The sequence below is a fragment of the Balaenoptera acutorostrata genome, chromosome 19, assembly GCF_949987535.1.
Source record: "Balaenoptera acutorostrata chromosome 19, mBalAcu1.1, whole genome shotgun sequence".
NCBI lineage: Eukaryota > Metazoa > Chordata > Mammalia > Artiodactyla > Balaenopteridae > Balaenoptera > Balaenoptera acutorostrata.
In genome coordinates this window covers 66,004,360-66,014,535 of record NC_080082.1, presented here as the reverse complement: position 1 = coordinate 66,014,535, position 10,176 = coordinate 66,004,360, and the positions used below count along the sequence as shown (strand labels likewise).

Sequence of the window (10,176 nt, the reverse complement as noted above, 5' to 3'; positions counted from 1 at the left end):
CAGAGGTCTTTCCAAAGAAAAGCCTTCTTTCATACCAAGATTTGCAAGAATATTCACCATAGTAAAATACCTGGAGACAGCCCAGGAAAGAGGATGGATGAATGGGCTTCTCCACATAGTGGAGCATTATCCCAGCCCGATAGCAAGGGAATCAGAGAAGTGTCACAATTTACCCCGCAGAATGCCCCTGTTCCAGGATTCAGGCCATTTCTACAGGGCACCTTCTAGTTTCTCAATGAGACTGAACCCTAATTTCCTATTGGAAGCCAGATCACAAATGTGTTCGCAATAACTAGCATGTGAGCTTTTGCCTCGACTGTACACAGAATCCGTTTTCTCCAAACTGCTCTTTCAAACTGGTTTTGCATATAAGCCTTCCCTACCCCCACACCCTCCATCTACTGGAAGAAGTGCATGGAAAACATTGGACTTTTCTGGTATTTGTTAATAAAATTGCACTCTGCAACTTTCAGTCCCCAGTCTTCTTTAGGTCCAGTTTAGCTATTAAATTGCCAGTAAATTAAATGATTATATATTATTTAAATACAAAGGGTCCCTTTCTTCAGTTAAGGCCTCTTTCCAAGTTTCCATCTCCGCTCCCCACCTTTTTAGGTGCCTGTGGCTGCACTAGAGATAAAGGGTGTGGACAGAGGACAGGGCAGCAGGCAGGGAAAGTCTCGTTGGACCACTGAGCTTGGAACTCACTGTCTTATTGTAACCGAAAGTGGGGTCCGGCTGCTCGCCACTCAAAAGCCAATAAAGAGGCCAGGTTGGTGGAAAGGAAACTGCTTTATTTTGGATGCTGGCAACCGGGGGATGGGGAGGGTGGACGCCTGTCCTAAGGCTGACTCCACCCCCACCCCCACACCCACCCCCCGCGACAATCAGTGGGCAACAGCTTTTATAGACAGAGGGAGGGGACCACATGCAGAAACAGCACAGTCAGCTCTAACAGTCATCTTGAAATTGGTCATCTGTGCTCTGATCAGCGTTCTCTTGATTGTTTTAAGCACAGTTAGTCTTCAGGTTCAGGGTCCGTTCTTTCCCTATTTCTCTGAGGCCAATTCTCAGAATTGTGGCAGCTTATGTCATGGCTACAGCCTGGTCATCATGCTGTTAACTTCTTCCACCTGGTGGGGGTTTCAGTATCTACAAGACAGCTCAGGAAATGGCTCAGAGTATTATCTACAGTCTTTAAGGAGGAACTAAAGATCCTTGATTTTTGCTTAATGACTAAACAATTATTATTTGGTCTCCTTTGACTGTTTTCCTTTGTCTCTGCATTTTCTCACTTCTCTGATTAAACTTATTCTCTTGCTTAAGTTTTTCCACAGACAAAAGCAGGCTGAGGACATGGGGGGGCAAGGAGCATAGGGTCCTGCTCCGTTTCATTCTCACTTGGGGCACACGCCAAAATTTTAAAGAATAAACACCAAAATAACACATCCATTCATTTATTCAACAGATATTTATTGGTTATTTGAAATGTGCCAGATGCTTTTCTATGCACCTGAGATACTTTAGTGAACAAAACTGAGAAATTCCCTGCTCTTCATAAACTTACTTTTTCTTTTGGGGTGGGGGGTGAAACAATAAATGGAAAATACAATCAGGAAATTACATTCTTTTTTTTAAATTGTCTTTTAAAATTTATTTTCTTTCCTTTTTTAATTTTTCATCTTATTTAATTATTATTATTTTTGGCCGTGCTGCCAGGCATGTGGGATCTTAGTTCACCGACCAGGGATGGAACCTGTGCCCTCTGCAGTGGAAGCGAGGAGTCTTAACCACTGGACCGCCAGGGAAGTTGCCACTTTTTTAAAAAAATTATTATTATTATTATTTTTAACAAAATTTTTAAAAATTTGTATTTATTTATTTATTTATGGCTTGTGTTGGGTCTTCGTTTCTGTGCGAGGGCTTTCTCTAGTTGCGGCAAGCAGGGGCCACTCTTCATCGTGGTGCGTGGTCCTCTCACTATCGTGTCCTCTCTTGTTGCGGAGCACAGGCTCCAGACGCGCAGGCTCAGTAATTGTGGCTCACGGGCCTAGCTGCTCCGCAGCATGTGGGATCTTCCCAGACCAGGGCTCGAACCCATGTCCCCTGCATTGGCAGGCAGATTCTCAACCACTGCACCACCAGGGAAGCCCTTTAATTATTTTTATAAAGTATATTCTATAGAGCAGTACTATGGAAATAAACATACGCACATACATAATTTCTATACATCACATTGGGGCCATAGCCAAGGAAGCATTTAACGTGGAGGGAACACTTTTGAGGGCAATTTTCTGGTGAAACCTAAGGTGGCGGTGGTAGGTGGAGGACTGGCGGAAGCGTCTCTGGCAAAGGGAACATACATAGGGCTTCTCTCCCGTGTGGATTCTCTCGTGAGCCCGAAGGTTGGTTTTGTGGCTGAAGGCCATTTCACACATGCTGCACATGAAAGGCTTCTCTCCTGCATGAATCCTCTGATGCACATGTAGGTCTGATGCCTGGAAGAAGCCTTTGCCACACTCGGCACAAATATATGTCCTCTCATTATTGTGTCTTTTCTGGTGAACTTTTAACCGAGAGGAATACCTAAAGATCTTGGGACACGTCTCACATTTGTATACTTTTGGGGCTCCGTGGAATCTTTCTTGGTGTTCCCCACGTGCAGAGTTCCCCTCAGTGTTCTGGTGGGTAGAAACAGGCTCAAGGGTGACCTGGTCTGGCTTGAAGAGAAACTCTGGTTCCACCTCCACAAGGACATCTTGATAGGAGGGTCCTTTCAGGGACCCTTCCTGGGACCTGGAGGGGCCTGGACCTGCTCTTCTGGAGCTGAGTGGATTCTCCAAACAAACACCTCCTTCTTCAGGCCTCGGACTGTTCTCTTCTTGGATAATGAGTAGGAAAGGTATTTGATTGTTTGGACTAGCAATACGGTCATTTACTTGACATGTTTTCAAAGAAATGTTGCCACCATTTTCTTTACCTTCACTTTCTGTAGCGGGGGAAAAAGTGACTCAGTGAAGTTATACCCAAGAAAGAGTCCACACAGATCATCCCTCTGGTACCTGGGCTTTCCCCACTCACTTTGTCTTGTTTCCAGGGAAGTATCTTGAGGAGTCCAGAAAGGTGTCCCCATGTTCTCTCTTGCTGGAGTTCCTGTCGACAACTGTTTTGTGAAGTGAACAATGACTTCTCTTAAGGGCATATTCTCACAAAAGAGGGCTTCCTGTCCCTGCATGTGGACGTGGACCTGTGAACAAAGCCTGATTACTATCTATAATAACTTCTTTCTCTACTTCCAGGCAACTCCAACAGACTACTTATTCCTTACACTCCCATGCCCCTCACCCTGGGGGTCAGAACCCTCTACTTACTAAGCCAGGTGGCTTCATGCCATCATCGGTCAGATCTTCCATGAATTTCTCCAGGTTTCTGCCGCTTGCATTCCATTTCTCTTGTAAAGTGGACCTGTCACCGCAGCGGCCATTGATCATAAACTGTTCCAGGACCAAACGAGAAATTATTTCATCCTTGCTGTGTTTTTCTGGTTGCAGCCATGAGTGAAATAATTTATAGAGTCTTTGCAGCTCCTGCCTTGCACATGAGTTATTGCTGTTTTGAAATAAGCTGAGCTGAGTGCTCCGGAACTCAGAGATCCCCTCTCCCTCCTGGATGGCAGATCCTTGGCTGGGTTTAAGCTCTAGATTATCTGACCCAGGATCCTTCCTGGATGGTTCATCTTGAAAGGAGATTCTGAGGTCTAAAGCCATTCTTAACAAGAATTCTCAGAGAGCCGCAACTTCAGGGATTCAATCTCTGCTGACTTGTTTCTTGGGGGATCTCTTTCAACAACTGGTGGATGTTTAAGAACTGCAAACTAGAAGAGATATGTAATAAATTACAACACTGGTATAATTGAAAAGAAACAAACAAAATTCAGGTTCAGTTGAGTTCATGGATGAATTCTACTAGACATCTGGTGAATAAACAAATGGAGAAAAGCGCAACCTCATCAGTCATCCCAGAAATGCAAAATAAAACTACAACAACGTGCTACAATATACCTACCAGAATCACTAAAATAAAACAGAGTCAGCATTGACATGGGTTGGAGCACCTGGCACTCTCAGTCACTGCTGGTGAGTACTCACGTTGGAAATGCTTTGACTAATATGTGCTAAATCTGTATTTATGCATTCCCTGTGACTCATCAATTTTACTCCTCGGCATGTACTCAACGGAAGAATATACTCATGTGCAACAAAAGCATATACAATAATGTTTCTATCGACATAATTCATAATATTCCTATGCTGTAAATAATCTAAATGTCCAACATTCAATGGGACAGATTACAATTAATTGATGTAGAGGCATTTTTGATAGCAATGAGAAGAAATTCTTCATGCAGCAACATGGAAATAATCCAGGCACCAAACAATACATTTTGTTTCTTCTCGTTTATGTTCATTGAAAACCATATAAATACTATCAATATTATTTAGGATGTTGGTTAAAATTTTGGAAACAATAGTAGATCCTGGGATAGGTACATATGGAGGGCTCCATAGGACGACCCCATCCCAGTTTGCCTGGGACTAAAGAGAGAGTTCCTGTGATGCTGTACTTCCAATTTTAGCTGGCGATAGTCTACCTCTTGATCTTGGAGGCAGTTACACACGAGTGTTTCTCTGTAAAAATCCACCAATCTATATACTTTCACTTTTCCTTTTTTCTGTATGTGCGTTACATTTCAATTTAAATAGTTCAATTTTAAACAGTAAATAGCGTCTTAAGTTGTAATTGAACATGATTTAACTGAACAAAGGCGATCTAGTACAAAGATGTTCTTTCAGTCATTATAAGAAAACAAAATATTACAAACAATTGACAAGAAAGTGAATGAAATAGGACAGGCTGGAATCCATATACATGATTTCATCTTGTGCTAGAAACTCCTACATCAGACACAAACACCTGCAAAACCACTTCAGCTACACCCCGTGTCAGCCCAATGATACATTCCTCAGGAAATTTTCATTTTACTTTCACCTCTTTCTTTTTTCCAATTACCCTTCCTTATGAAAAACATTTGTCTTTGCTTCACTGATGATCTTATCAAAGTTATAATTTTATATTGATCTGTTTCTTTCTTTTTAAAAATAAATTTATTTATTTATTTTTGGCTGCGTTGTGTCTTTGTTGCTGCGCATGGGCTTTCTCTACTTGCGGCGAGCGGGGGCTACTCTTCATTGCGGTGCGCAGGTTTCTCATTGCGGTGTCTTCTCTTGTTGCGGAGCACGGGCTCTGGGGCACGCGGGCTTCAGTAGTTGTGGCTCGTGGGCTCTAGAGCACAGGCTCAGTAGTTGTGGTGCACGGGTTTAGTTGCTCCACGGCATGTGGAATCTTCCCGGACCAGGGCTCTAACCCATGTTCCCTGCAGTGGCAGGAGGATTGTTAACCACTGCACCACCAGGGAAGTCCGTATTGAGCTGTTTGTATTGCCTATCCTTTTCTACTGGAGTGTAGGATTCAGAGGAGAAACTGAGTTTGTATTATTCAATATTGATTTGTGACTGCAAATCAATGATCTGGGCAACCACAGGCATACCCCTTGGGATGTCAAACAGATAAAAGATTTAATCCTCTTTCTACATCATTGCTCTATTTTTTTGTGTGTGTGTTTTTTATATATATAGTCAACATTTCAAAGACTTGTATTATTATTATTATTATTTTTGTCCGCACCACGCAGCTTGCAGGATCCTAGTTCCCCCAACCAGGGATCGAACCCGCAGCCTTGGAAGTGAAAGCACGGAGTCTGGACCACCAGGGAATTCCCAGATTTTTTTTCTTTTTTCTTTTGGCTGCGCCACGCAGCATGTGGGATCTTAGTTCCCCGACCAGGGATGGAACCCGCGCCCCCTGCATTGGAAGCTGGAGTCTTAACCACTGGACTCCCTGTATTTGTTGTTGTTTTCTTTTAAAGCAAATGTCGTGCCACAAAATCTGAAAATGTGGGTGTTTGTTGGGATATGTGGGCTCCCAAATACCTAATTAATTTCTGTTAACTGATGTCATGTTTTGTGTCAACCTCACCTGCTGATCTGATAAAACTAGCCACCCTGATCTCATCAATGAATGAGGCAAAGATGATTCTAGGCAAAACCCTACAGGAGAAAGTTGAACACATCCTTGCCTTCCCCTAATCCACTTATCACACCTATTTAGTCAACCTTTTTAAAATGCTAATCTGCTCAGGTCATGCTCCACTGCTCCACTTAATTCCCTCCATGGCTCCCTCTTGCTCTCAGGGAAAAGCACTAAGTCCTTCGTGGTTCCACCAGGCTTTGCCTGGGCCTGTCCTCACCCTTCCTACCCCACCTTAGGTGCTGTGGCTGGTTACCTACACCCGGGTATACTGGTCTCTATTGTTTTTCTTTTTTCTGTATAATCCATACCTCCTCCTTCATCTGGGACTCCCCAGGAGTTCTCTCTCTCTCTTTTTTTTTTTTTTTGGCCACACCACATGGCATGTGGGAGTTTAGCTCCCCAACAAGGGATCCAATCTGCGCCCCCTGCATTGGAAGTGTGGAGTCTTAACCACTGGACAGCCAGGGAAGTCCCATGGGTTCTCTTTCTGGACTACCCCAGGCACACACAGACCACTTGGTCACATTTGCAGGCATGCACTCAATTTCACACAAACAAGGCCACGGAGCACTATTATGGCTAGGACCTTGGAATTCAAAATTGCCATATTTAGAATTTTCATCACAAGAAAAAGGGATGTAATGATGCATGCTGACGGATGTTAACTAGACTTACTGTGATCATTTCTCAATACATGCAAATATTGTATCATATGCAGTACATCTGAAATTAATACAATGTTATATGTCAATTATATCTCAATAAAAAACAAAACACAACAAAACCCCCCCAGACTGCCAATGTTCTCAACCTGGAGCCTGGCATTTACAAGCTGTGTGACCCCAGACACGTTACCCATCAGGCCTCCATCCTTGTCATGGGGGCTCTGATCTCTTTATTAATGACACCCAGCTCAGAATTGCCATGAGAGCTAAAAGAATTGATACATATGAAGCATGTGGAGCATTCACTGGTAACTGACACACACTCTTTCATTTTCAGCCCCACCATCATCTCAATCGGCCATGGACCTCCACTGCCACAAGATGCAATAAAAATGAATTACTAGAACATAAAATTAACAAAAAGCAATGCCAAACTAACAGACTTTCCTAGGAGAAGTCTACTTCAGTCAGGCCAGATTTTGCACAGCCAGAGCAGCTGTCATAATCGACCACCCCCCATGCCTGAGAGACATCCATATCTTTGTACCTAGGAATTTTCTCCCCACAGCTATGCATAAATATACACGCATGCACACTCACACACACACACGAAATGGGAAACTCACCTCCTCCAGAAGACTGAACTTCAGACTGTGTAATCTTGAGCTGAAGGCTGAGGACTCGCTGTGTGACTCACTTTCTGAACTGGGTTCATCTGATGTGCCTTCCCAAGGCTCCTCCCTTTTATAGGATCAGGGACAATAATGCATTTAAAGACGTGATTGGATAAAGTGTGACTGTTGATGGAATCTCTGTTGGAATCCTCATCAGCTGCAGCTCCAGCTTTCCAGTATGGTGTTATATAACAGCCCTGGGCCTGGGGCAATAGGCCACAATCAAACACACATATTTCTGCAGTGAAATATAACAACATTCGCACTTAAGTGGGGATATAATGTTTAATCTCACATCAGGTTTTGTCCTATGTGAGTCTTATACAAAGTTAACACTTTCCAATTTTCCAAGACCTGTGGATTGCAAGTGAAGCAGAAAACAAGGCTAAGATTCTCTCCTTCTGGGAATTTCCTGGCGGTCCAGTGGTTAGGACTCTGCACTTTCACTGCTGAGGACCCAGGGAACTAAGATCCCTCAAGCCATGTGGCACAATGCGGGGGTGGGGGTGGGGGGGATTCTCTCCTCCTGTGCATCGGGGCTGATGAGTCAGAGGGTGCCCCAGGACCCCAAAGGAGAGGTTTCTAATCCAACAAATAAATCGTAGGGGCTGAAACCAAGATCATTTAGTGGGAAGGGAAATAGCAGTGCTTATTTTATGTAAAGAAAGCACATGATGTTTGATGGACTTGTGGGGACTGAGGAAGAAGAAGGGGTTAAAATGGGGAGAGCCTCCTGGTTTGAAAATGTGGTGGGAGGGGTGGGGTCTTACACTCACTAGGGGGAAAGCAGGAGGAAGAGATTTTAGGAAAACTCAACACTTCTGTTTCCTGACTTCTTGTGTAGTGAGTAACCACCTGGAAGATAAGAGAAGAGATAGGGAAGCAGATGGAATGTTTTTTGGAGAGAAGGGACTTTTGCAGCAGTCCTAACATTATCTGCTTTCAAGTTATATCCAGAATCAAACCACGTTTTAACCTGCACTGCCCAGGCCCCATCATCCTTCCCTTGGATTAATGAGGTCAGCTCCTAACTGGCTTCCCCTCCTCCCAGTAGTCTTCTTTCCTTTCTTTTCTTTTTTTCTGGCTGAGCCACAAAGCTTGCAGGATCTTAGTTCCTGACCAGGGATTGAAGCCAGAGCCACGGCAGTGAAAGCACGGAGTCCTAACCACTGGACTGCCAGGGAATTCCCACACAAGTCTTTCTATTCCCAAAGCAGCCATCATAGGGACCCTGTTATAACCGAGTCTGGACACGTGCCTCCTCTGCGGAAGCTCCCCAGTGGCTTCGAGTTACTCAGAGCAGGGCTCAGACTGCTTCTGGTAAAAAAAAACTTCGCCGCTACCCGTGGCTTCACAGTTTCACAAAATTCAGTAAAACCAAATTATCAGGGACTTCCTTAGTGGTGCAGTGGTTAAGAATTCGCCTGCCAATGCAGGCGACACAGGTTCGAGGCCTGGTCCAGGAAGATCCCACATGCCGTGCAGCAACTAAGCCTGTGTGCCACAACTACCGAGCTTGCACTCTAGAGCCCATGAGCCACAACTACAGAGCTCACGCACCACAACTACTGAAGCCCGCATGCCTAGAGTCCATGCTTTGCAACAAGAGAAGCCACTGACATGAGAAGACTGCACACTGCAACGAAGAGCAGCCCCCGATCAATGCAACTAAAGAAAGCCCGCGTGCAGTAACGAAGACCCAACGCAGCCAAAAATAAATAAATAAATAAATAAATAAATAAATAAATAAATAAATAAATATATATATATATATATAGAGAGAGAGAGAGAGAGAGAGAGAGAGAGAGAGAGAGAGAAAAGCAAAAGAAAAGCAGTTTCATACTCGCTTCGGCAGCACATGTAATAAAATCGGAACGATACAGAGAAGATTAGCATGGCCCCTGCACAAGGATGACACACAAATTAGGGAAGTGTTCCATATTTTGTGCCCTTCCCCACCGTCCTGAAACCCTTTGCCAATTCACAAACACACACACACACACACACACACACACACACACACAGAAAAGCGGTTTCAGTTACCACCTACATGGCCTCAGTTCAGTAATTACCAGCTGTACCAGCTTCAGACTGTGGTGCTGGAACAGACCGTAATATCTGGCAAGAGGGTCTGAGGAGAGGTCAGGCAGATCAGCTGCCCCTGGGCTGTCAGGCCATCCCCTCTCATCCCGCAAACTTTTGGGATGACAGCTCAGGAGACGCCTCCATCCTGGCTAAGTTAAGATGAAAATAGATGAGCCTGGTCGCCTAGTGTGGTGAAAACTGGGCTCCCTTCCCTGGCCCATCTCCTCATTTCATACTCTTGCATCTGCCAGGGCATCTGGCCTGACCTTGGCCATTCCTCCATACACACACAGAGCAACTCATACATCCAGGGAAAAGTAACTAGATACAGAAGAAGAATCGCAACCTCACAGAAATCATAGTAAGCAACATATGTTATATAGTTTAAAGAATTGGAAGTACAAAGAAATTAAAATAAGAGGATAAAATAATCCAGGACATGAGGAAAGAAAAAAGCCACAGGAGCAAGAAGATATGCTTTAAAAAAATTGGGAAAATGTTGGTTATGGAAAACATTGATAAAGAAAGGACTGAGTAGAATACATAGGAGGATGGGGATATTTAAAGAATGAATCAGTGAGTCCGATGATCAGATTGAAGATGAC

At 44.0% G+C, this 10,176-nt stretch overlaps 1 protein-coding gene and 1 non-coding gene across 2 annotated transcripts in view; one reads left to right on the top strand and one right to left on the bottom strand.

Moving 5' to 3' along the window:
* Positions 1-893: 893 nt before the first annotated feature.
* The window catches only part of ZSCAN4 (zinc finger and SCAN domain containing 4), a 19,676-nt gene continuing 10,393 nt past the window's right edge, over positions 894-10,176 (bottom strand). The window contains exons 2-5 of the mRNA XM_057534993.1: positions 7,439-7,724; positions 3,369-3,871; positions 3,079-3,244; positions 894-2,986 (exon numbers count right to left, since the gene is read on the bottom strand). Of these exons, the coding sequence (XP_057390976.1) occupies positions 2,229-2,986; positions 3,079-3,244; positions 3,369-3,764 (1,320 nt within the window). The 5' untranslated portion in view covers positions 3,765-3,871; positions 7,439-7,724 and the 3' untranslated portion in view covers positions 894-2,228. The remainder of the gene's footprint in view (positions 2,987-3,078; positions 3,245-3,368; positions 3,872-7,438; positions 7,725-10,176) is intronic.
* LOC114236887 (U6 spliceosomal RNA) lies at positions 9,326-9,432 on the top strand. Its single transcript, XR_003622731.1, has one exon. It is a non-coding gene; the product is annotated as a U6 spliceosomal RNA (small nuclear RNA).